General features: G+C 58.1%; 2 protein-coding genes across 7 annotated transcripts in view; both read left to right on the top strand.

The window, feature by feature from the left end:
* The window catches only part of SCARA5 (scavenger receptor class A member 5), a 38,862-nt gene extending 24,967 nt beyond the window's left edge, over window positions 1–13,895 (top strand). For 2 of the 3 annotated variants that reach the window (XM_075086394.1, XM_075086395.1), the window contains exons 7-9: window positions 5,397–5,444; window positions 10,252–10,446; window positions 13,614–13,895. In XM_075086394.1, coding sequence (XP_074942495.1) covers window positions 5,397–5,444; window positions 10,252–10,446; window positions 13,614–13,750 — 380 coding nt within the window. In that variant the 3' untranslated portion in view covers window positions 13,751–13,895. The remainder of the gene's footprint in view (window positions 1–5,396; window positions 5,445–10,251; window positions 10,447–13,613) is intronic. The other variant, XM_075086396.1, reaches the window with a different exon arrangement.
* Window positions 13,896–14,760: 865 nt separating this feature from the next.
* On the top strand, window positions 14,761–25,592 carry PBK (PDZ binding kinase). 4 transcript variants are annotated; one of them, XM_075086463.1, is made up of 8 exons: window positions 14,761–14,813; window positions 15,637–15,706; window positions 17,160–17,250; window positions 17,846–17,988; window positions 19,487–19,656; window positions 20,519–20,648; window positions 22,235–22,411; window positions 25,061–25,592. In XM_075086463.1, exons 2-8 carry the CDS (start codon window positions 15,658–15,660, stop codon window positions 25,267–25,269), a joined length of 969 nt encoding a protein of 322 aa, XP_074942564.1. In that variant the 5' UTR covers window positions 14,761–14,813; window positions 15,637–15,657; the 3' UTR covers window positions 25,270–25,592. The 4 variants fall into 4 exon arrangements, with proteins under 4 accessions (XP_074942564.1, XP_074942562.1, XP_074942565.1 ...); XM_075086461.1 differs by having other exon boundaries at window positions 15,637–15,721; XM_075086464.1 differs by having other exon boundaries at window positions 14,811–14,839.
* The last annotated feature ends 48 nt before the right edge of the window (window positions 25,593–25,640 follow it).

Genomic DNA, 25,640 nt, shown 5'->3' with positions numbered 1-25,640 from the left:
CCCTGGCACGAGCCTTGCACAGGCGTGAGTGCTGCAGGGACGGGTGCTAACGCAAGGGAGACGTCGGCGCCGAGATGTTCCTGGCAGCGCATCAAACGCCAAGGTCTGCCAACCAAAACCACAACGCGCTTTGGGACCACGGTTTCCTTTCCTCCCCCGGAGCAGAGGAAAGTGGGCTTTTCTCACTGGCTGGTGCCAAGCACTCATTAGACAAGCAAATTATCCCAAGGAGCCTGGGCCAGTTGAATAAAGGTTCAGTAGAGGACCAAGACTTGATGCCAAGATTTTTTCTGCAAAGCGCATCCCCAGGGGACATATCCCTTCTGGAGAGAAAGGTTGATGGGCTTCTGCATCACATTTCCAGCCCTAAGACAGAGATGTTAATAGCTGCTGTGCTGGGCCAGTGCTGAGATGTGTTAACAGACCCCGCGGTGGGCATCACAGCTCCAGCAAGGAGCTCTCCGGAGACACAACGCAGCAGATGAAGCCTTTCTCCAGTGCTAACCAGCCCAGGAGGTGGTGGAGACCACCCCCAGCACAGCCCCTGCCTCCAGGGAAGAGCTGTGGCCGTGCCACCGTAGTAGAACATCAACCCCCACAAGCTTGGTGACCCTTCACCAAAGCAAGTCTGCATCTCCAGAGCCCTTGCCTGGGGAGATGAAGCGCTTCTGCTCTTGGTTTTGGGAGGCGATGGGTCGGATGGCATGCCAAAAGGTCAGTGGATCTTTGCCATGTGGTGCATTGCTTCTACCTATCATCCTTTCAGTGGTGTAGAGTAATCCCCGTATCTGAGGAGGCCTCTTGTCTTGAAGAAGATTCATCTGTCTCCAGGGCTCTACCTGCCATGGCCTTGATGCACCTGCTTCCTCATGCGTTTCTTGGAGGCATCCTTGGTTTGGCGTGAGGATGACTCCGCAGCAGCAAGGCCATCAGGCGTTCCCCCCGGGGGGGTGGCCCACCCCCAGGTCCCACCAGAGCCCACCACCAGCACAAGGGTCCCTCCCTCCACCTCCCCTTGCTGGCCCATGTGGATGAAGGTCAACAACTCCATGGCTTGGATGTATCCTCTACAAAAGGACCCCAAACTACAGCCCCCATTTCCCACCTCCTGGAGGTCAGGGGTGCTCAGATAAGGGGGTTTTATCCAACCCCCTCTCCAGTAAATGGCAAACCATGCTGGCAGCAAGCACTGAATTTCTACGGTTTATGGGATTCTCTGAAATTTATAGGAAACAGACACTGAGCCAGGCAACGGTCCAAGCCCAGGCTTTAAGTAAGGGCCTGTTTTTCTGCAGCACTACTCCTACATATCTGTAATGACTTTCTTCTGAGCACAGGAGAGCTATCGGTTCCCCGGGAAATGCAGCCTGTCCTGGGGCGGGGGGCATCTGGGGCGGATGAGCCCCCTCACCAAAAATTCTGGGTCAAACCATCTCACAGAGATGGGCTGACCTGCTCGAGGGAGAGCTTTTCCTCTCCTCAGCAGGGTCCTGAGTATTTTCCCTTGTTGATATTTTCCTATCCTTGATGCATTTTCCCTCAAAATTGCCCCAGTGGAGTATTATTTTCCTCATTTCCAAATGGGGAAAATTATTCTGGAAAATGAGCGTGTATCAGTCGTCTTCTTCACTCTTCCATGGAGAACATCATGCAGGGAACATGTTCAGGAGGAAACAGCAGTGAATGAGCCAAGGTAGGGATGGGTAATTTATAGATAAATTCAGGGCAATAAGAGAAGTCCCCTTCCTAAACACCACGTGCAGGCAAGGAGGAGTTTTTGGCCTGTTGCTGAAGGCAGAACATGTTTCTGTGTGTGAAGATGGGGGTTTGGCAGCTTCTCCTGGCGTTTGCTCCAAGACCATGGTGGTCCACCTCACCCTACAGACCCAGGAGCTCTTTCCGCCCTCCTCCATTGATGCCCTCTCTGATGAGCTTTGCAGCTTTTGTGCTCTGCCTCTCTCATCGGCGCTGATTTTCGGAGCAGAGATGATGTCCAGGAGCAGGACGTTGGTGGGGACCGAGCTTCTGCCATGGGAAGAGCTGAGGGTCACTTGTCACGGCATCTGTGCCAAAACTGCGTGCGCAGTCCAGAAGAAACAGACCAAGATGCACCGATTCTCCCGCAGCGGGAAACGGCCGAGCGAGACCTTGGCGCTCGTTGGGTGAAGGCCCTGTGCAGAACCTCATGGCAGGACCAGCGGTGATGCCAGTAAGGGCTCTCCTGAACTTGTGGGCTCTGTCCCAGCCCCGAGGCTTTCTCCTTTCCAGCTCACAGGGGCTTTGTCCCCAGCCAGGGATGCTCCTCAGCCCTGACACCTCAGGGGAGCTGGGCTTGACCCCAGAGTGGCGCCAGCAAGCGGTGCCACCGAAGGGGCTGTCCTCTCTGCTCACCAGAGAGCTTCTGCAGGGAAAAGAGGGATGGGAAGATGGGAAAAAGAGAAAATAAGAAGAAAAGCCTTCCAGGAGAGCGAGGAAATGAAGGAGCTTGGAGGATTGCACGGGAAAATCAAGGCAGAGAGGGAAGGATAAGGCCGAGGGGATGGGATGTGTTTTAAAGCACCGGTGCAAATCTGTTGGCATTATCCATAAAACGCTTCTTTCTTTTAAAGGGTCTTTCCTCAGCCAGATGTCTATGAAGCTAAGAAAAAAAAGACCAAACAACAAAATAACCCAGCTTATGCCTAATGCAGTAGCACAGGCCGGGGATGGGGAGGAGAAGGACACCTAGAACGGTGAGCTTTTGGTTAGACCCACTAACCCATCCCAAAGCAGCATCAGCTCCGACCATGGGCTCTTCCCCAGCAGCGTTTGGGATGGGTCCAGCCACAGAGCCCATTCCACCAGCTCCTCCTTCACCATCCATAACCAGTTCCTGCTCCTCAAGAGGCTCTGGACCCATTTTTAACAGTTCAGCATCTTTAAGCTGAGCCCATCTGCTGCTTTTTGGAGACATGGGTGTGCTCTGTTGGTTAATGACACCCACATCAGGGCTCCCAGGCGGGCAGCACCTGGCCCTGAGGCTGTGCGCCTGGGCGTCTCGCCCTGCCTGGGCCAGGAGCCCCTGGTTTCCCCCACAACATTCCCAGCTGCTGGAGACGTCTCACCACCGGCTTTGCTGCCTTCTGCCAGCCGTGCCTTTACACAGCATCATCGAATCACAGAAGGGTTTGGATGGGAAGGGAGCACTAGAGGCCACCCAGCCCAACCCCCTGCCGTGAGCAGGGACACCTTCAGCCAGAGCAGGTTGCTCAGAGCCCCGTCCAGCCTGGCCTTGGGTGTTCCCAGGGGTGGGGCATCGACCACCTCTCAGGGCAGCCTGTTCCTCTTGCAGTGGTGCAGTACAGTTTCAATTTGTGACGAATTTTTTTGCCTTGGTCTTTTCCTTAAGTATTTCTAACCATTTCTGATAGATGAGGTCTCCCATCATTAAAGTATTTCCTTTCCCTGCAGCATCTGCATCAAATGCACCCCCCTGCATTTGAGGGTGCCCGAGCAGGGGCACAGGCTGCCCAGAGAGGCTGTGGGGTCCCTTCCCTGGAGACATTCACCCCCCGCCTTGACGCGGCTCTGTGCCCCTGCTCTGGGGGTGCCTGCTCCAGCAGGGGGTGGGACGGGATGAGCTCCAGAGGGCCCTTCCAGCCCCCACCAGTCTGTGATTCTGTGATCTCTAAAGTCCCCGACTTGTCCCAGTTGCTGTCACCTCCCTGAGACCAGCAACGATACAGCAGTTGAGTTATCTGCCCGAGGAGTTTCAGCCCACAGTGTTTCTGCCCAGCGCAGCCAATACATTCCTGTTCCTCCAGCTCCACCTTTCCACCTTCACCTCTCTCCGTCATTCCTATCGGATGCAGTCCAAACGCTGCAGGGAGAGCACTTCTGCTCTGGAAGAGCCGGGTTTTTGGGGACAATCACAAAAGAGCCATAACGGTTTCTTTCCAGCCCCCTTTCCTCTGGGCTGGGGAAGGAAGGTGGCGGCGAGCATGGGCTGCCCCAGCGTCCCAGTACCATCACGTGCCGGCGAGCAGCATCTCTGGCCTCCCTCCCGCTGCTCGGGGGGCTGTTGTCATCTGGTTCCCATCAGCGGGGCAGGCTGCAGGCAGCTTTCCTCCATCTGACACAGCTGCGGCTGCCCAGGGGAGCAATCCCATCTTCCCAGAGCCTCCAAGTTAAAGGGCAGGAATTTCCTGCACGCTTTTTTTTTTTTGTTTTATTTTATTTTATTATTTTATTTTATAAGAAATTTCTGAGAGCGTGTGTGTTATTTGTTGTTCTTACACGGAGACAAAAGCGGAGGATATGTCGAAGCGGGGCCACGCTGCAGGGCTGGGGCTTGCCTGGAGCATCGCGGGCTGGAGCAGCCCCCCAGCCCCTTCCCTCCGCAGCCTCGGGGCGAAGCCAGGACCAGCAAAGCCAAGCCTATGGCCCCGCTCAGGACGGTGTTTTCAGTGGTGCGCATCGCAGGAAAACACGGCTGCTGCCTGCCAGGAGCAAAGCCGGAGCGTGGGCAGGGGTTAAGGGAGATGGTGGGGTGCAGGCAGAGGCAGCCCACGCTCACGAGCGGTGGGGAAAGCCAAGCCATGACACAGATAATTATTGAGCTCATTATTTTTATATGGAAATAGGCGTGGTTTTAAAGGCAGTCTGTTTACCCAGCTGGCCTGAGCCCCCCAGCATCGTTGCCTTTCGATGGCTACAGGGTTTGGTTCAGCAGATCTGCTCCTGAGGAGGCACCAGCTGGGTGTGGGACAGGGCGATGCTCCATCGAGGCTGCAGGAAACCACATCCCTGTCCCCAGTCCCTGCAAAATGAAGCTTTTTTAGCCCTAAATAGTGGTTTTTTAGCCCCAGATTCAGGGTTTGCTTTCCTTTATTCCTGCTCCGCTGCTGCCTGGCAGCCAGGGCTCGGCTGTTCAGGGTGGGGGACTCCATCCTCCTTCTGCTACGGGACGTGCACCCCAGGAGGACTTTCGGGGGATTCCCTTCTCCCATCCTTACCCTGCACCCCGAGCAGGGGGATATTGCACACCCCCAGGCACACACACCCAGGGCAGCCCCCCACTGCAGGTGCAGAGGGCAAGAGCCACTTTGGCATGAAATACAAACCCAGGGAGCAGCTGGAGCCGCGTGGGATGAACATGCACGAAGCCGTGTTTTCCCAGGGCTGGGCTGGTTTTACATTTAAACAGAAGCTTCCCAGGAGAAGCCGGGGGAGTGAGAAGGTGGGTCCCATCATCATGCAGCACGGCCGGGGGGTCAAAAGAAGGGCTTTGTGCCTCAGTTTCCCCAACTGATAAAGCCCTCCAAGAGCTGCAGACACACAACATTAGCTAAAAGCAGGATATCCAGTAAAAATCTGATTTTAGCAAGATTTATTCCCTGTGCCCTTTCTTTTACCAGGCGACCGAGGTCCAAAGGGAGAGAAGGGGGACCGAGGCGGCGGCGCAGGTAAGCGCTCACTCGCGGTGCGCCGGGCAGGGTTTTGGTGGTGTTTGGGGGGTTTGGAGCCCACAGGACAAATGCCTGCGGCAAAGCAGGCAGGAAAGCAGCGGTCGCTGCCAGGACAAGGCTGCTGAGCCCCGTGCTCGGGTTTTCCTGCCTGGGCAAGGAGGTGGGAGGGATGCAAGGACCGAGGACGCTCAAGGAAAGCGGTCATGGTGTTAAGGCAGAGCCAAGCAGGGGGAAGCGCCTTGCTCTGCAGCGCCAGGAGCCCTTGGTGTGCGAGACCCCAGCCAGGCTGATGGGGCTGGATTGAGGATGCCCAAAGCCTGCTGGGACTTTCTGCTCCCCCCTTCTTCCCGGGGAACAAATAGGATCAAGGTCAGGGCTGAGCTCGCCCACCCACGCAGGTGTTTTCCCGGCAAAGAGCATCACCACCGCCCCGGGGATAGCCTGGAGCTGGCAGCAAGAGGGACGAGGGGCTCAAAGAACACATCTCTTCCACCCATCGCCCCGTGGCAGGATTGGCCCAAGGAAGTGATTTTCCAGGGCTTAAAGATGGAAATGCCCATTTGGATGGAGGCACCCGGGCCACGCCGCGCTGCCGACCGCGGCCGTGCCTGGCGGCGCTGCCGTTGCTTTGGGATTCCCTCTGGGGCCAAGACCAGCACGTGCCCGCCGATCCCCAGCGTTGGCAAGGCAAGAAATGCCAGGGAATGAGCCCAGGGCTGGCTCCTGCCCACCTTCTGCTGTGCTACAGCTGTGCCATGCAGGGAGCTCGTCCCTGGATCCCTGGAGATGCTGATGGTTTCCTCCAAGCTTTGGACATCATCCCTCCCGCCTCAGGCACCCACGCAGGGGCTCCAGGTCCATGCCGCCGGCCACCACAACGCCCAAACGGTGCCAAGCAAGAGCGAGGATGCAGCAGGGTAAGAAGGGGAGCGGCAGCAGAGGCGGCTGGGAGCACCACAGCGGGATGCACCAGCACCCCAGCAAGGACCGAGGACCCCAGCCCCCTCCAGCCGCTGCTTGGTGGGCGAGCACAGCTCGTCCCCATCCGCAACCTACAAATGACAGGGTATAACACTATTTAATTTCCACATTTCCCCCCTTGGAAACTTGATGTTCGCATCCATATTCCCAAACCAGGGGGACCCGAGCAGAGCAGGGGCAGCGGGAGAGGGCGGAAGGGAGCCCAGGGAGCCAGGGGCAGATGGTCTCCATTACCAGGGGGGAGATGCTATCTCAGCCCAGCTGCAAAGAATCAGGCCCTTGTTTTCTCGGCCACCGGGGGTTATTTCTCCTCTTTAGCTTTTCCTTTCTTGTTTTGCTCTTGTTTTGGGAGCTGGGCAAGGGGGGAGGTCAAGGGCTTTGGAAGTAATTGCTGCAGCAAAAACAAATGCACATGCACAGGATGAGAAAGAAACGACGCTTTTGGGGTTTATTGTGTATGTTGGAGAGGGAAGGGGCCAGGGAGCTGCTCTGAGATGGACGAGGCTGGGCCATTTCGCAGGCAGGGGGTTGCTGCAGGCAGAGAGCACGGCTGGGATGCGCCCGTGCTGCTCTGGAGCTGCAGCCCGGGAGGGCCTGATCCTGGACAACCTTCTGCAGCACAACGGGGTGGACAATCTGTTTTTGGTGCCGGTGCATCTCCTGATGGTTCTGCCGGCTCCCCGGGGCCAGGACCAGAACACAGCCCTGATTCCAGCTGCAGATTTTGCAGAGTCCCCAGGGCCCGTGGGCGCTGAAACAGCCCTGGGCTGGGCTGAACTGGGCTGCGGGGCTGTTTCGGGCAGCTGGCACTGGTTTGGGAGGAGACTTCTGGGTTTTATTAGCTTTTATTAGACCTCTCAGCAATGCTTGTTAGAGGCTAAGTCGAAGGACTGTGGCCAGGACTCACGCGGCTGAGCTCTGTGGCTTTATTAGCAGCCCTCACCCTGGTGATTAATGGGAACATCCCGGTGGTGCCTGGATCCCTGCCCCGATTGCACATCTCTTCCCCTCCTCGGAGCAGGGGTCGTTGTCCTCCAGCACGCACAGGCTCTGATGAGCATCCAGCGGAGAGCCAGGGCGAGGACGGACTCGCAGGAGGGGGAACGAGGACGTTGGGACGAGCAGCTGGCTTCGTCTGGAGATATGGAGCTGCTCCTGGACAGGATGAGCAACCGGCTGATGTTGGATATAGCGAGCTGGTCCTGGATGTCGGGTCACCTGCCTGCTCTCCTGGCACCAGGGAAGGCTGGCGGCTTTGGAGGCAGAGCTGGATGGTTTTACAGAGGGGATTACTGCCTGCCGGGGGGCTCCAGCTCCCCGCCTCGGGCTCGGTCCACGCAGCCGTTTAGCTATTGCAGTGCTGGCGGCCAGGGTGGTCGAACACGTGGAGCTGGGAAGGTGGCACTGCGTGGCTCGCCACCTTGACCTGAGCGGTGGAGGAGAAGTGCTGGACCCCAGGTTTTCCTGGCCGCATCCCGCCTGGAGCAGGGAGGTTGGGCTGGCTCCCTAGCAGGGGACGCTGGTGTTGGACCCAGCACAAGCTCGGCTTGGCAGGAGCAGCTCCCCTGGCAGCTCTAGGCAGTGTCCAGAGCTCCGGCACATGTGTTCGACTCAGAAGAGTCACTTCATCCAGCCCTCGGATGACACCACCCCTAGGGTGAGCCAAGGCAGCTGCCTCGGCAAAGCTGCACAACGGCTGGGAGGAGATATCCCATCCCAGGGACCGGCTGGGTTTCATTACCAGGATTCGTTGAAGACAACAGTTGGCAGCATCCCAAACGAGACCCTCGGCTGAGCTGTGATGCCACCTCTCCAGGTCCATGGCAGAGCTGTGCAAAATACAAGCGAGATGGTTCAGGGACAGCACAAGATGTTTCCTGGCTCCTCTGTGAACCCGGTGCTCTGCCCAGATCCAGGAAAACATGCTCAGGGTTTCCAGCCCCCTTCTTGAGCCTGACCCTGAGTGGGACCTGGAAGTGGGAGATTCGGTCAGTGCCGAGGCCAAGCAAGGACTGTGCTTTCTGGAGGTCATTGGAAGAGGTGGCCCTGTTCCCACTGGGAGTGAGCCAGGGAAAACCCAGAGCCTGAAACATGAAAAAAAAAAAACCCAACAACTTTTGTGCAGGTCCCAGCCAGGCAGCAGTGCCAAAACCCATTGCATCTCTGTGCAGCAGGTCCCAAACACTGCTTCGGTCTTGAAATGTCCCGTTAACCCTGCACCTCCCAGCTCTGAGAGCCTGGGGCAGGCTGGGACCCTGCTTTGCCCACCTTGGCCAATGTCGTGGTCACCAGCTTAATTGGCCAAGGTGCCAGAAGAGACCTCAGCCAAGCACGGCTGCCTGCGACTTCCCACCACCACGGAGTTAAAACAGATGTTGGACCAATGTCAGATTTTACCCGACTCTTGGCAACTCCCTCCGCAATGGTCACCTCTGGGTGAGCCGGAGACCTTTTGGGCTCATCACTTGAGAAGCTGCCATGGTCCGTGTACGGGCCAAATCACAGACGAGAAGGTTTTTGTTCCATTTTACATTGCTGGGGCTTGGCTGGCAGCTGTGGTTGTGGTGGTGTGGAAGTGGGGCGCAGCCCCCTGACCCCTTCTCCACCAGGGACCAGCATGGGATGAGCTGGAGCATTGATGGTCATCAAGGAGGAGACCTCGGTCTGCCTGGAAATGCTTCACGCAGCAATCCAAACCCCATTTATCTTTGCATTTGAGAAGTAATGTCATCGAGCATTTCTAATGGGAACGTGTGTTTAGGGGGGAAAAAAAAACCAACCCAAACCCAAGCCCTGGCTTTGAGAAAATGGCTTTAAATAAAAATCTCCGAGTAGCTGCAATACAACCTTTCTTGGGGGAGCCCAGCTCCACGCTCGGCTGCCATCCCAGCCCGCGGTGAGTCATGGAGCGAGCCCAGCTGCCTGACAGCGATTTTTCTCCATTCAACCCCTTTCTCATCCCAAATAATGGGATTTGTGGTGTGTTCCGCTCGCTGGGTTTCCTTGGCTGGGGGCGGAGGAAGAACTGTTGTGGTTTGGTTCTTCAGTTCTTCAGTCATTCCCCTGTCAGACGAACCCCCCGCCTCCCCCCCGTGCCTCTCCCTGGCTGAAGAATGAAGGACGACCATGCTGGTCTTGCCTAGTGGGAGGGTGGTGATGGGGGGAGGAAGGCTGAGCAGCCACAGACAGGCAACTGGGAGCACAGGGATCAATGCCACAGTGGGGAGGGCGACAAGCCACGTCCCCCCACCCGAGTCTGGCATTTTGCACCGACATGAGCCTCCCCTTGCCACCCCCTCAAGCATGAACTCAGGGTCCACCTTGGCAGCGTGGACTTGGCCTGGCGTCCTGTGTCCAGGCTGAAAGACCCTCCTCATCACCTGCGGCCCCCTTTCATAGTCCCTTGGGAACTCTGTGCCCTGATTCTGCTGGCATCTCACTCCTCCTGTTGGTTGCTCAGGTCTCTCTTATCGCAAGCCTGAGCTGTCTCCATTTGGTCTCACCTTGATGGCTTCAGGACCAGTCCTTGCTCGGTGCCTGCCCTCCCCGCAGCAGTTTTAGGCTGCAAACAGGTTGCCCATCTTAGCATGACCATTGCAAGGCTCAGCCTCCTCCAGCGAAGCCCTGGGTTTGATGGGGACCCCTCCAGCACCGCACCCAGCAGTGGTGAGATGTCCCCAGGTCTCCTGGAGGTGCATCACCCAGTGCTTTCTGCAGCCGCGCTCACCACGGAGAGGGCAGGGAAGGTGGTCCAGGGCGGACGAGGGACGGCGCTTGGAGATGCCACCATGCCCTCTCTGACCTCCCTCTCTCTCCCCACCAGCAGCTGCCGAGGAAGAGTTGATTCGGCTGGTGAACGGCTCCGGCTCCCACGAGGGACGGGTGGAGGTCTTCTACGACCGACGTTGGGGCACGGTGTGCGACGACGGCTGGGACAAGAAGGATGGAGATGTGGTGTGCCGGATGCTGGGCTTCCGAGGCGCCGAGGAGGTGTACCGCATGGCCCGGTTCGGCCAAGGTAAGACCCTTGTGGGGTCCCCTCCCCTCACCCAGCACAGATACCTGAGGCCAGCCCATAAATAAACCAGAGACCCCCAAAAATGTGCCTGGAGGCATCCGGCATGGCCCCCACAAGCAGGACAGGGGCTGTGGCGGCCTGAGAAGCTTCGGTCTGGTCGAGCACCGGTTTATTCAGCACGGCCAGCCCCGGGTGGCTCCAAATATTTTGGCGTTGGCTTGCAGGACTGCGTGCGAGCACATCGCTGGCGCTGGCCCAGGCGGCTCCTTCCCCTGCCCCGGCTCCCTTGGCGCGCACGCCCTGCTGCACGCTGACTCAGCACCGGAGAACCGTCCCTGGGCTTGTTGTTTTTGAGCGAACTCTTTGGGGTTTTTTTCAGCCGGATGTGACTTTTGAGATCTATTTTTCTTTTTAGAATAACAAAAGGGAAAAGCAAGGAAAAGCTTTTAAAAACAGAGGGGAAATGTCAGGAACACTTCGGAGGGCGGAGGGGTGGCCTTTGGCCCCAAACCGTTGGGTTGGGGTGTTTCTGCCCAGACCAGCTCTTTCCACGTAGGCTTTTTAATTCCCTGAGTGCTCGCGGCCGCCGAGGAGATGATGGCTAACAAAAGCAGGTAGCCACCGCTGCCATAATCTAGCCATGAACATGCCAGGTGGCCAGACCTTCTCTGCAAGCACCCTTCCAAGAGTTGGCATCCTTCACACCAGCCTTGGGAGACCACAGAGCTTGTTTCACTACCAGTGCCCTTGTTGCCCACGCCTGGGTTTCTTCCCCCTGTCTCCCACCTGGGTCCTCTGCCACCCCCCGAAGGTGGGACAGTGGCTTTGGGGTCCTGGCATGCCATCATCCAGAGCCTGCGCTGGGGGAAAGGCTTGGCTTGGGGTGTCCCAACCGGGAAGAGCTGCTGCTCCTCCTCCCGTGACCCCCTCGGGAGCAACAAAAGCACCCAAATCCCCCAACCCAGCAGCCTGCAGATGCCCAGCCGATGCAGACACCCAGCCCCAAAGGTTCTGCCTCACCACGGTGCCACCTTGGGTCATCCTTGATGGGGCAGGACAACCCTATCGATGCCCCATCGAGCATGGTACGTCCAGTGCCTTGCCACGGCCACAACCCCCCACGTGATGGGGGCTGGTGTCTCTCCTGGGGTTGTTTCCTCCAGAACAGGGATTGTGCGTCCCCAGGGGCTTGGTAGCCCCAAAAATCTGGGGCTACCCCAGTGCCACGTGCTAGATGGACTGTGCTGCACCTGGCTCCTGTGTGGACAGACAGGGGTCTGTGTTTCCATGGGGTGAATGGGGAGAATCATCAAATCACAGAAGGGTTTGGGTGGGAAGGGACCGCTAAAGGCCACCCAGCCCAACCCCCTGCCGTGAGCAGGGACACCTTCAGCCAGAGCAGGTTGCTCAGAGCCCCGTCCAGCCTGGCCTTGGGTGTTCCCAGGGATGGGGCATCGACCACCTCTCGGGGCAGCCTGGGCCAGGCTTTCACCGCCCTCAGCGTGAACAATTCCTTCCTTCTCTCTAGTCTGAATCTCCCCTCCTTTAGTTTAAACCCATCACCCCTTGTCCTGTCGCTGCAGGCCCTGCTAAAACGTCTGTCCCACCTTTCTTATCAGTCCCATCTTTCTTATCAGCCCCCTTTATATATTTAAATATATAAAAACCACAATAAGGTCTCCCCGCAGCCTCCCCTTCCCCGGCTGCACAACCCCAGCTCTCCCAGCCCGGCCTCGCAGCAGAGGGGCTCCAGCCCTCAGAGCATTTCTGTGCCCCCTCTGGCCCCGCTCCAACAGCCCCGTGTCTGTCCCGTGCTGAGGAGCCCCGAGCTGGAGGCGGCGCTGCAGGGGGGTCTCACAGAGCGGGGCAGGGGGGCAGGACCCCCTCCCTTGCCTGGCTGCCTGCGCTGCTGGGGATGCAGCCTGGGGGATGGCTGGGGGTCTGGGCTGCGAGCGCACGTTGCCGGCTCGTGTCCAGCTTTTCACCTCCAGCACCCCCAAGTCCTTCTGGGCAGGGCTGCTCCCCATCTCTCCATCCCCCAGCCTGGATTGATCCCGGGGGCTGCCCCGACCCCTGTGCAGGGCCCTGCACTTGCCCTTGTTGAACCTCATGAGGTTCACAAGGGCCCATCGAGGTCCCTTGGACGACCTCCCGTCCCTCTAGAGCATGTCAACCCACCGCTCAGCCTGGGGTCATCAGCAAACCTGGGTCCCACCACAGGCCATTGACGAGGATGGTAGATAGCTTTGGTCCCAGTAGGGACCCCGAGGGACACCTTGCGTTACTATAAATAGTGCCCCTGGAAAAAAAAACAAACAACCACAAAGATAATGGAGGGTTTTGCCAACTGGGAGGCTCGGGCTGGGGACCGGACCCCCACCCCATCCCGGAGGCCCCAACCCCGGCACGGAGCTTTGGTTTGCGACGATGGGGAATTAGGACGCGCCATGAGAATTCACACCGAGCGGGAGAGGCTGGGATGGAAAAATGTAAAATTCCAAGAGTCATTATTTCTTCTCGCGCGTGGGGTGTCCCAGCCAAATCGGGGCACCCGAATGTGGTTTTACAGGGGGTGCTTCTCCCCTCCAAGCCTTCAGGGACACCCCGACAGGACTAATCCCCAGCACCCACGTTACCGGTGACTGATCACAGGAAAACTTTGCAAAGCAACTCTACTTTTGCAGCATTCTCGCTGCTTTCCTATCGATCCAGACGTCCCTGGAGCCGGTCTTGCTTGAATTCCTGATCTCTGACACCGGGCTATGCCAGGAGGGTCTCAAAGCCGGTTTGGGGGTGGGGGGCTATAGGATGCTGCCGTTATCTTGGTTGTCCAGGGGCATCCTTCATCCCCCACGGACAGCTTGAAGCTTCCAAGAAGCAAAATCCTTATTTCTAGTCCATTAGTTTGTTTTACTTAAGCATGAAAAATACAAAAATCTCCAGTAAATCTCCAAAACCTCTTTACAATACAGCGTTTAATGTGAGCGAATATAGATTTTACCAAAACGAATACGCATTCCTATAAAGAAGGATCGATATAATAGTTAAGGGAGGGAATTTTCCTAATGGCTTTATCCTGGTGATGCAGCGATGCCCGTGCCCGTGGTTGGAGGGGATCCACCGAGGCGCCGGTGCCGGTGCCGCTCACCGCGTCCCTGTTTTTGCAGGCACGGGGAGGATCTGGATGGACGACGTCTCCTGCAAGGGGACAGAGGAGAGCCTTCTGCACTGCAGCTTCTCCAGCTGGGGCAAAACCAACTGCGGCCACGCCGAGGACGCCGGCGTGAAATGCCTGATGCCGTGATTTTTTTTTTGGGGGGGGGGGGGAGATGGCACCCCCAGGCTGGCTGCGGGGGTCCGGGGAGGCTCGGCCCACCCCGTGGATCTCACCTGTGCTTCCTGAAATGGTTTTATTATTAGAGAAATAAATGCCTTTTTATTATTCTCTACCCTGCTGGTGCAGCCACGCTCGGAGGGGGTGGGGAGGGGTTCAAAGAGCAATGGGGATTCATGGGGGTCCGGGGAGGGGATGAGGGGGGGACTATAAATACAAACCCTGGGTCTGGCTCCCACCCACAAAGACACCCTCCTCCCAGGGCTTGGGGACCCCTCTGAGAGCCCCAAAGGGCTTGGGAACCCCATGAAGGTCCCCCAAAGGATTGGGAACCTTGGTGAACCCCAGAGACACCCCCCTCCATGGCCTGGGGGTCCTGCAGAGACCCCCCCAAGGGGCTGGCAATGCCACGAAGATCCTGCCAAGGACTTGGGGACCCCACAGACCCCAAAATGTCCACCCCCAAGGGTGTGGGGAACCCACGGAGGACCTTCCCCACAGGCTTGAGGACCCCATGGAGACCCCCACATGGGCTTTGGGGACCCAGCTGCATGTTAGGGATTCCCCGAAGGACTTGGGGGCCCCAAACAGGCTCCCCCTAAAAGCCTTGGGAATCCCACAGAGACCCACCCCAAAGTCTTGGTGACCCTGGTGCCCACCCTGGAGCTCCGAGGACCCCTCTCAGATGCCCCCCAAGGCCTTGGGGTCACAACAGACCCCCCTAGAAGCACCTGGGGATTTTTCCGCCCCCCCAAAACTCCCCCTCGGAGCTTGGGGACACCCTGAGGCCCACCCCGACGGCGCCCCTAGACCCCGCCCACACAGCCCCGCCCCCTGGCCTGACCACGCCCCCTCCTCTGCGTTCCGCCATGTTTGTCCGCGCGCGGCCGCTGTAGCGGAGCGGGGCGGGGCCGGGGCCGAGGCGGGCCGGGGGCGGGGCTGAGGCGGGGCGGGGCCGGGGCGGGGCCGGGGCGGGGCCGGGGCGGGGGCGGAGTCGGAGTTCCCGCGCGCGCGATTCAAACAGCGGCGGCAGGTAACGGTTGTGGGATCGGTTTGCGGGTAATTGGGGATCTCCGGCACTTCCAGAGAGGGCACCCAGGGGTGCTCCCCTCACCCCCAAACCTGGGGTCCCCCCTCGGCCCCAGGGACACACAGCCCCACCCCCAGAGATGGCACCCGGGGGACCCTCCTTCACCCCAAACCTGGGACCCCCCCTCACTCCCACAGATGGCACCCAGGGACCCTCCTTCACCCCAAACCTGGGACCTTCTGCCACCCCCAGAGATGTCACCCAGGGTGCTACCCTCAACCCCAAACCTGGGGCTCCCCTCGAACCCAGAAATGGCACCCAGAGAACCCCCTCACCCCCAGAGGTGGCACACAGGGACCACCCCCCTCACTCCCAGAGATGGCACCCAGAGGTCCTTCCCTCACCCCAAACCTGGGACCCCCCTCATCCCCAGAGATGGCATCTAAGGTTGCCCCCCTCACCCCCAGAGATGGTGCCCAGGGACCCCCCTTCACCTCAAACCTGGGACCCTCTGGCAACCCCAGAGATGGCAGCCAGGGGTCCTCTCCTGCCCCCACCCAGACCTGGAACCCCCCCCTCACCCCCAGAGGTGGCACACAGGGGTGTTCCCCTCACCCCCAAACCTGGGACTCCACTCACCCCTGAGATGGGACCCTCAGCCCCCCTGTGCCCTGGTGCTTGGTGGGGGGTGGGGGTCCCTGTCGTAGTGGGACCAGCCTGGGGACACTCCCCCCACCCCCAGCTCCTGCTCCCCGGTCCTTCTGAGCGGTTCCCCCCAGCATTCCAGGGGGGGCGGACGTGTAATAACGTCCCCCCTCTGCCGTAGGCGTCGGGACGGTTTGCAGCGATGGAAACCTTCAAGTCTCAAAACAACCTGGCCCACGAGGAGAAACCCGGTGAGTCGCGTTCAGGTGCGAGCCCTAAATCTTTCCAGAGGGGCTGGCGGGGAAAGCGAGTGCTTTGCTGGGGGGGTCAAACCGGCCTCTCAGGGCGGGTGCCACTGTTTCACCCCCGTGGGCAGCTCAGCCGCTCGCTCGCTGATCCCCCGTGGGATGGGGGAGAGAATCACCAGGGTAAAAGTGGGAAAACTGGTGGGTTGAGATAAAAACCAGTTTAATCGGTAAAGCAAAAGCTGTGCGCGCAAGCGAAGCAACCTCGGGAATTTGTTCGCCGCTTCCCATCGGACAGGGGGGTGTTTGGACACCCCCGTCCCGTCTAGCGGTGACTTGGGAAGGCAAATGCCATTGCTCCGAATGTGTGTGTCCCCCCGCTTTCCTCCTCTTCCTCCCCAGCTTTCTTGCTGAGCGTGATGTTGGACGGCATGGGACGTCCCTGCTCTCAGGTGGGGCCCGTTGTCCCACCTGTGTCCTTTCCCATCTCCTCGGGAGAAGCAGAAAAGGCCTTGACGCTGTGTAAGCGTGGCTCAGCAATAACAAAACCATCCCTGGGTAACCCACAACGTTTTACTCTCACATGCAAAACCCAGCGCCACGCAAGACGCTGTGGAGAAAATGAGCTCTGTCCCAGCCAAACCCAGTACAGTTGCTCAGCCTGGAGAGTAGATGGGACCAAAAAGCTGCGCCTAAGATCAGGCTTGAACGTAAAATGCCGCACAGCATTCACAGGGAGCTCTCCTGGGTGAGGAGCCTGCTGAGGGCGGTAGTGACAGCTCAGTGGGGCTGGTGTTTGGTAAGGAACTGGGGCAGGGGGTTGGAAAGGACCTTCTCTCACATCTGAAACTCGTTCTGCACATAGCACGGCACGTGTGGGAGAGCGGTGTGTAATGAGAGAGCATCAGAGCTCCTAGTGAGAATCATGGAATCATTAAAGTTGGAAAAGACCTCCAGGATCACCAAGCCCAACCCCCACCCCAACACCCCCAGGCCTCCTAAACCATGGCCCCAAGTGCCACGGCTGCGCGGTGTTTGCCCCAGCTCCGCTGCCCTTCTCTGGACACGCTCCAGCCCCTCAAGGCCCTTCTTGTCCCGAGGGGCCCAAACCTGAGCCCAGCATTCGAGGTGGGGCCTCCCCAGGGCCGAGCACAGGGGCCCCATCCCTGCCCGGCTCCTGCTGGCCACACCAGTGCTGACACAAGCCCAGGGGCTGGTGGCCTCCTTGGCCACCCGGGCACTGCTGGCTCATGCCCAGCCGGCTGTCAGCCAGCACCCCCAGGGCCTTCTCCGCCGGGCCCTTCCCAGCCCCTCTGCCCCAGGCCTTGCACAGGGAACCACAGAATCAAAGAAAGCTTTGATTTCTAAGAAACACTTCCCAAGAAATCAAGGGAAGCTGCGAAGCTGCTGCTTGCTGTTTGATCTGCTGCATGGGGCTGGGTTTCTCTTTTCTTTTTAGACAGGGGGCCAGTTTCTGTCACTATCCCAGCCTCTCCCTTCATGCAGAAGCTTGGATACGGCACTGGGGTCAGCGTCTACTTGATGAAAAGGTATGTGTGAGAGCGCAGGGGCGAGGCGGTGCTCCGGAGTGGGGCTTGGCATCCTTTTTTTTCTTCTAGAATAACATAGGGGATGGAAAGCGATTGAGCTCTGAGCAAGAAAGTGCTGCCCGCACCCCTTCAAATGGGCGCGGGGTTGTGGAAGGGCTGTGGGATTTCCAGCTTTCCCACGTGTGCTGGATGTGTCGGTGCTGGGAAGGAGCCCGTTGTTTTGGGATGACCCCATCAGCCATTCCCTAGCCTGGAATTGAGGTGTTTGGGGGCTGTTCTTGGCTTTTTTTGGCCTCCTGGGAAGCTGCTTCCTTCCCTGAGCCTCGGCTCCTCCACCTGGAAATGAGAATCGATAAGCCTCCTTTTCTAAAATGCTTGAAAATTCAGTGGAGGGGCGCTGTATACGGGCAAAGCGTTGCTCTGCACCTCTGCGGTGTGCACATTAGCAAACTTCGGTTTATTTTAGCATTGATCTTTATTAATTCCACAAAATGAAGGCGGGTGCTCTCCAGAATAGCTCCTCGGTGACCTGTGCAAGCTTTAACCGTGGTGCCGCTTACAAAGAGAGCTGAGACGTGTGGGTTTTCTCCTGCAGATCTCCCAGAGGTTTGTCTCGCTCCCCTTGGGCTGTGAAGAAAATTAATTCCAAATGCAACAGGAGCCAGCAAAGCATCTATCAGCAGAGACTGAACGAAGAAGCCAAGATCTTGAAAAACCTCCAGCACCCGAACATTGTGGGTAAGTTTCCAGCATAGCCTGCACCGCTTGAATTGCAAACCGAGATGTTGGAGCCAACTCTGGAGCCAGCTGATGGCACACGAGGCTGCTGCTGGGTTTCTCTACCCTCCCTGGCTCTGGGCTCCTCTCACACCGAGGGCTGGGGGTTACAGACCTCCTCGGCTGGCTCTGGAAGTCTGGAGCCCTGGGGCGTGACAGCTGGGAGAGCGCACGGGGGAGAATCACTGCGTGCTTCCCCATCCTTACACTTCTGAGATGGGTTGCTGGGCTGCCTGCGCCTTTTGTAGGATCATTGAGGCTGGAAAAGACCTAAGATCAAGTCCAACCGCCAACCCAACACCCCCAGGCCTCCCAAACCATGGCCCCAGGTGCCACGTCTGCATGGTGTTGGAACCCCCCCAGGGACGGTGACTCCCCCACCTCTCTGGGCAGCCTGTGCCAGGGCCTGACCCCTCTGGCAGGGAAGGCATTTTCCCTCACATCCAACCCAAACCTCCCCTGGCGCAGCTTGGGGCCGGTTCCTCTCATCCTGTCACTGGTGACTTGGGAGCAGAGACCAGCCCCCCCCTCACTGCAGCCCCTCTCAGGCAGCTGCAGAGAGCGAGAAGGGCTCCCCTCAGCCCCCTCTTCTCCAGGCTAAACCCCCCCAGCCCCCTCAGCCGCCCCCCAGCACACTTGTGCTCCAGACCCTGCCCCAGCCCCGCTGCCCTTCTCTGGACACGCTCCAGCCCCTCCAGGCCCTTCTTGTCCCGAGGGGCCCAAACCTGAGCCCAGCATTCGAGGTGGGGCCTCCCCAGGGCCGAGCACAGGGGCCCCATCCCTGCCCGGCCCCTGCTGGCCACACCAGGGCTGACACAAGCCCGGGGGCTGGTGGCCTCCTTGGCCACCCGGGCACTGCTGGCTCACCAGTGCCGAGTACAGGGGCACTGGATAAGACTTTTGCTACACCGTTATGCAAAACACTGCAATTGATAACTCCACCTGAAGGATATTGTTTACAGACAGGACTAAAACGTGGAGAAAGAAAGATTTACCTGAGACCCGATTACTTAAGCCCATATGCACATCAGCCTTAACCTTGTGAAGTGGCCCCTGTGAGACAAGGGCTCGGCTTTCCCAAACATCCCCCTGCTCTTTGTCTCTTACCTCTGCAACTGGAGATATGGGCCCTGCAGATCTGCTGCCGCTCTCCTCCCTCCTTTCTCCTGCAAAGATCGGGGTGAACCTCCCCGGTGCGGGGTGCAGAAGTGACCTGGGAAGCAACAGGGCGGGTGTTTGTGGGCTTTCCTGGAGGAGGGAGCTCCTTTACCTTGCCCAGGTCTCCACGGACATCCCTGTGGCTTCACCTCGCCATGTAAAGTGTGAGCCGGGTCCCCCCGGGATGTGAATTTGTTTGGGGTTGTTGCAGCTCCAAATGCTGTGATTCCATCGGGCCGACGGGCCCGTGGAAATGCTGGTGGCTGCTTTGGCTCTCTAACAAATCGATCTGTGTTGGAAGGTTACCGTGCGTTCACTGAGGCCAACGACGGAAGCATGTGTCTGGCCATGGAGTACGGAGGAGAAAAATCTCTCAACGACTTAATCGATGAGCGAAGCGCAAAAGGGTTGGGCGCTTTCCCTGCTGCCACGATTTTCAAAGTCGCCTTGAGCATGGCGAGGGGGCTGAAGGTACGTTGAATGTTCTGCGTGGAATCGCGTACGCTGGTGACGCTGGAAAAATAAATGAATTAGGTGTGCGAGAAGGCCCCGCCGGCAGATGGAGAGCAGATGCTGTGACGCTTTGTATAAGGCCTTGGTGGTTTGTTTTTACCAGGGTGCTGGACAGACTCAGGTGAAAACAGCCCTGAAATTTGAGATTGAAGTAATAAAAAAGAGACACAACAGGGTTTTTGTCACAAATATCCTGCTGCCCTCCCCTGGGGCTACCTGCTGGCCCTGCTCGCTAGCCGGCTGCTGGCTCCTGCCTCCTTATTGCTGCGCCAGGCGGCTGCAGGAACCTGGTCTTGGCAGTGAAAATGCACAGCCGATGCCCGCGGCTGCTGGCTGGTGCCGCTTGCGTGCCTCTTGTCGCTGAGCTGCAGCGTTGTCTTTAGGGGAAAAGGGGAAACGGAGACTGTCTAAATCACAGCACGGCTTCTGAGCCTCCCCCTGGGCTGTGCCAGCCTTCAGGGTAAAGCAGAGGCTGCCCCGGCAGCGTGTCCTGTGCTGTTGCTGCCGAGGCGACGCAGCTCTGAGCTCCCAGGAGCTTGGCCATCAGCTAATGCTCACGCTTCGCCCCCCGCTCTCAAGTGCTCGTTGCTAGAGGCGCTTCTCGCAGCCTTTCACTAAAAGGCTCCAAAACTAGGCCGGGTGGAACAACGTGCCCTGCATTTTTTACGTGTTACAGGTAGGTGTTGACCCGTCCTCGAGGTTTTAAGGTTAAAAATGTTAAACATTAAGAAGTTGGTGCTTTGTGGTCCAAGCCCGATGGTTCTGCCTCTCCGTAGCTGTATCTGTAAGCAGGTGTTGATGGCTCCTCTCTGCCTTTTAGTATCTTCACAACGATAAGAAGCTGCTCCACGGAGATATCAAGTCTTCAAACGTGGTCATTAAAGGCGACTTTGAAGCCGTCAAGATCTGCGATGTGGGCGTGTCCCTGCCCCTGGATGAGAACATGACCGGTAGGTCGGGAAGGGGACCGCCGGGATGCTTGGTGGCTGCCGGAGTTGGTTCTGGGAGCCGAGCGAACGCGCTGACCCCTCTGTGCCCTGGGAGGGAAGGGCTGGCTCGTGGTTTGCACCCTGCGTGGGTGAAGGGGATCTCTGGAAAGCCCAGCTTTAATTTTCCAGCCTTGTGACGTCCGTCTCGTGCCCTTCCACGCTCATACGTTCACTCCCGTGGGCAGCAGCGCCGTCGTACGCATGATGCTGGATCGGGCCCCGTTGAGGAGACGCTTTTGCCAGAGAGTTCAGTAAATGAATCTTTCTCGTAGGGTTAAAAGGAAGCACGGGCCAAATGCAAGCGTTATAAAGACTTCATGTAAACGAGAAGCAGATGTCTAATGGCGTCGTGGCTTGGCTGTGAACAGCAGGAATGTGTTTCGGTTAATTACAAGAATGCTTTTCTCTGCCTCTTTACACAGCGCTTGGGCCTGCGACAGCCTCATGATTTATAAAGCTGCTCTATTACATTTTTTATTAGTAGCTGTTCACTTTTATAAGGAGCAAGATAGCTGGAGGCAGCGCCCCAGCGTAATCTCCCGGAGAAGAGAGTGGTTAAAATATCACTTTCTGGGCTGGTGTAACAGGAAGAATTCTTCTCCACCCAGCCCTGATCTTGGCTTTGCCTCCTCGTGGTCTCGAGGAGACGACGAGCACCCACCGATGGCGAGGAGGCCGGGTCCCCATCCGTGTGGCAGCCAAGGATTAAAGTGCAACAGCCTGTGAAGTGTTGAGGGATTTTGGCATTCGCTTCTCGTTACAAGCTGGGCTTTGAAGATCAGCTCGGCAAGAGGAAAGTTTCTTGAACAGCTGAGATTTGCTGACAGCTCCGGAATTTGCTAGGGAGACCGGGGGGGGAAATGTGGCACCCTCCCCTCGGGAGCAGTGCCTGTAATTAAGAGAGGGATGTAAGGGATCAAGTCAGAGCTGGTGCTTCCTTCATCGGGCTGAGAGCCCATCGCTTCAACTCTCCTGAGGCTAATTAAGATCAAGGAGGCGTTAAATTGAACAAACTGGTGAGAGCTTGGTGTGTGCTGAGGTAAAGAAAATAGAAGGACTGCGTGGCTGGCAGGAGGCTGCCGGAGCCCCACGAGCACCAGCTTTGTCCCCGCCGGCGTTGGGCTGAGGAAGGCGCCCTGTGAGGGCTGGCACCGTGGTCCTGCCTCCCCGGGGGGTCCAGGCTGGGGAAAGGAAACGCCTGGGTAAAACGCAGGTAATCTCTCAGTTCTCTCCGTGCTCTGCGTCACCTCAGACGCTTCCCCGTGAAATCTCCTAGCAGAGGTTTCTCCGCAGCCCCTGATGTGCGTTGCCGGGCTTGCGGAGAAGCCCGAGTCCGGCTCTGTCTGGCAGTGCTGCAGAGCAAACTGCAGGTTACAGGGGATTCGAGACTACACAGAAGTGAAAGAAAAATGGGTTCAGGCCCCCAAAAGATCCTGCCCTGTGGCTTTAGCAGGCCCGAGCTGACCGACAGGCTAAATCCTGCGTGGTGAGCTGTGACTGTGTCTTGCTGTGCCTGCGGGCACTCAAGCTGTCTCGTTTCCTTCCAGTGAGCGACCCAGAGATGTACTACATCGGCACCGAGCCCTGGAAGCCCAAGGAAGCTCTGGAGGATGACGGCGTGATCACTGACAAGGCCGACATCTTCGCTTTCGGACTGACTCTCTGGGAAATGATGACCCTCTCCGTGCCCCACGTCAACCTGGGCGATGACTCTGATGACGAAGGTTTGTTTCTATACTTTGCTGGTGAACAACAACTCCTAGAAATGCTTTCCTCTCTCAGTAGGATTGATTTTTACAGCATATGTTAGCACCCCCACAGTGCTGGGGCTCACTTGGATGCCAGCCGAAGGGCTGCATCCGATCTGTCTGTGCCTGCTGCGTCTCCCAGCCCGGCCTGCCGTCCCGGGGAGCTCGCTGGGAGCTCCGTGCTCGCTGCAGCACGGAGGTGCTCAGCACCACCCCGAGGCTGCTCCGCAGCAGGTGCAGGGGGCTGGGCTGCTTTCACCTTCATTTAGCTTTCTAACTCCAAATGAGAAGTGGATAAATGATGGGAAATAATCATTGCAAACCAGCGCTCTTGAAGTGCTCCAGCTGCTCATCCAACAGCTGGAGAGAGCTCCTTGAAATTTGCTTGTCAAGATTCCCGTCAGCACGGTTTGGTAGGTTTGAAAGATGTCCCTGAGCCTGGCTGCTGCTCCCCGGAGAGCCCCGCAGTGTGCTGGGCCGTGCTCCCGCTCCGTCCCGCACCCATGCGGTGTAGGAGCAGCCCGCCAGGCTGTGGCTGCTTGGTGGCTGCTGCTTCGATACTGCCAAAATGATGGGGCCAGAAGAGCTTCAAATGATACTGGGCTTGAAATGGCTCACAAAAAAGTAACTGAGGCAGCTGAGACTTTCAGAAAGGAGAAGCTCAAGGAAATGTGCGGTGCCCAGGCCAAGGGTGCTCGGGGCTGGACCCGGGCTGCCAAACACCTGCTCCCTCTGAGAAAGCACGGGGGCGGCAGTTTGAGTTACGCTGGGCACCTCCTGTGAGCCCAAGTGGGGATTTGTCATAGAAGCATAAAATTGTTTAGGTTGGAAAAGACCTCCAGAATCAAGTCCAACGCTCAACCCAGGCCTCCTAAACCATGGCCCCAGGTGCCACATCTGCACGGTGTTTGAACCCCCCCAGGGACGGGGACTCCCCCACCTCTCTGGGCAGCCTGTGCCAGGGCCTGACCCCTCTGGCAGGGAAGGCATTTTCCCTCACATCCAACCCAAACCTCCCCCGATGCAGCTTGGGGCCGGTTCCTCTCGTCCTGTCACTGGTGACTTGGGAGCAGAGACCAGCCCCCCCCTCACTCCAGCCCCTCTCAGGCAGCTGCAGAGAGCGAGAAGGGCTCCCCTCAGCCCCCTCTTCTCCAGGCTAAACCCCCCCACCTCCCCCAGCCGCCCCCCAGCACACTTGTGCTCCAGACCCTGCCCCAGCCCCGCTGCCCTTCTCTGGACACGCTCCAGCCCCTCAAGGGCCTTCTTGTCCCGAGGGGCCCAAACCTGAGCCCAGCATTCGAGGTGGGGCCTCCCCAGGGCCGAGCACAGGGGCCCCATCCCTGCCCGGCTCCTGCTGGCCACACCAGTGCTGACACAAGCCCGGGGGCTGGTGGCCTCCTTGGCCACCCGGGCCTCGTTTGGAGTTGCACCCAGCAGACAAGGCAGAGGCAAGGGGATGGGATGGGCAGGGGATGCTACAGCTGCCTGTAGACAGATCTGCACCCTGGAGTGAAACAAAGCTAAAAATCCTACAGCCTGTGCTGGGAAAACCCCTCTTGCTCCAGCCTTTGCGCTGGCACAGACCTGAGGCTGGTTTGTGTTTTCTTGCTTGGTCTCCAGGCAGCAGGGGCATTTTTTTCCTCGCTCCTGCTCTCCACATCTCCTGGCTGCAGAGATTTTTCCCAGACAGCTCTGCAGGGGTGACTCAGAGCTATTCTGCTGAGAGAAAGGGTTTAGATACAGCTTCAAAATAAGTGACTTAAGCCAAGGGGAAAGTAATGATGTGTCCCAGGCAGTAATTAGTGCTAACAAAGGAATAGCCAAGCTGCCACCAAGATCATGTCCCACCACGCCCCTGCAAGGCAGGAATGGGGGTGCTGGTGGACAAAAAAATGGGCCATGAGCCAGCCATGTGCGCTCGCAGCCCAGACACCCAGCCGTGCCCCGGGCTGCATCCCCAGCAGCGCGGGCAGCCGGGCGAGGGAGGGGGTGCTGCCCCCCTGCCCCGTTCTGTGAGACCCCCCTGCAGCGCCGCCTCCAGCTCGGGGCTCCTCAGCACGGGACAGACACGGGGCTGTTGGAGCGGGGCCAGGGGGGGCACAGAAATGCTCCGAGGGCTGGAGCCCCCCTGCTGCGAGGCCGGGCTGGGAGAGCTGGGGTTGTGCAGCCGGGGAAGGGGAGGCTGCGGGGAGACCTTATTGCGGCCTCTCAGGGCTTGAAGGGGCTGATAAGAAAGGTGGGACAGAGTTTTTAGCAGGGCCTGCAGCGACAGGACAAGGGGTGATGGGTTTAAACTAAAGGAGGGGAGATTCAGACTAGAGAGAAGGAAGGAATTGTTCACGCTGAGGGCGGTGAAAGCCTGGCCCAGGCTGCCCCGAGAGGTGGTCGATGCCCCATCCCTGGGAACACTCAAGGCCAGGCTGGACGGGGCTCTGAGCAACCTGCTCTGGCTGAAGGTGTCCCTGCTCACGGCAGGGGGTTGGGCTGGGTGGTCTTTAAAGGTCCCTCCCACCCAAACCCTTCTGTGATTCGATGAGTGGCACCTGGGGTACAAAGCCCCATGATCCGAGGGGGCAGAGCAGTTTCCAGCACCCTTCTCACCCCCTTTTCCACCTCCTTATCCAGATGGGTGTTCTGATGAAGAGGACAGCTTTGATGAGGAAGCATATTATGCAGCCCTGGGAACCCGCCCTGCCCTCAACATGGAGGAACTAGATGCCTCCTACCAGTGCATGATCGACCTCTTCTCCGTCTGCACCAGCGAGGAGCCCAAGAAGCGCCCCTCGGCCGCGTGCATCGTGGAAGCCTTGGAGGCAACTCTGCCCCAGGAATAAAAGCCTCGGAGCTCCTCCACTCGCACTGTGGCGCTTTGCTGCCCTTGAGCTCCATGGCAGGGCTGCAGGAGCTCAGGGACTGAATTTAGAAGTTACTCCTGCAGCATCTATACTTCTAATACTAAAAACCAGAGTCTAAACTTATGAAAAGCACTAATCCCTAGTTTAAGGAGATTCCTCTAGATCCCCTCCTACCTGGATTTAGATCCTAAATAAGCTACATGGTCTGCACAGTACTTGTGCTTTTAGCTGTCGTGTCACAGCTGCTTTAAAACTCTTCCTTTGATGTTGGTGTTGGATTAAAAGTTATTTTGTTTTCTTAAGCACCGCTTTTACACTGAGATTTTCTTTTCCTATGGGTCTAAGGAAAA

Source organism: Phalacrocorax aristotelis, chromosome 3 (genome assembly GCF_949628215.1).
Source record: "Phalacrocorax aristotelis chromosome 3, bGulAri2.1, whole genome shotgun sequence".
Lineage (NCBI taxonomy): Eukaryota > Metazoa > Chordata > Aves > Suliformes > Phalacrocoracidae > Phalacrocorax > Phalacrocorax aristotelis.
This window is presented reverse-complemented; position numbering and strand designations above follow the sequence as displayed.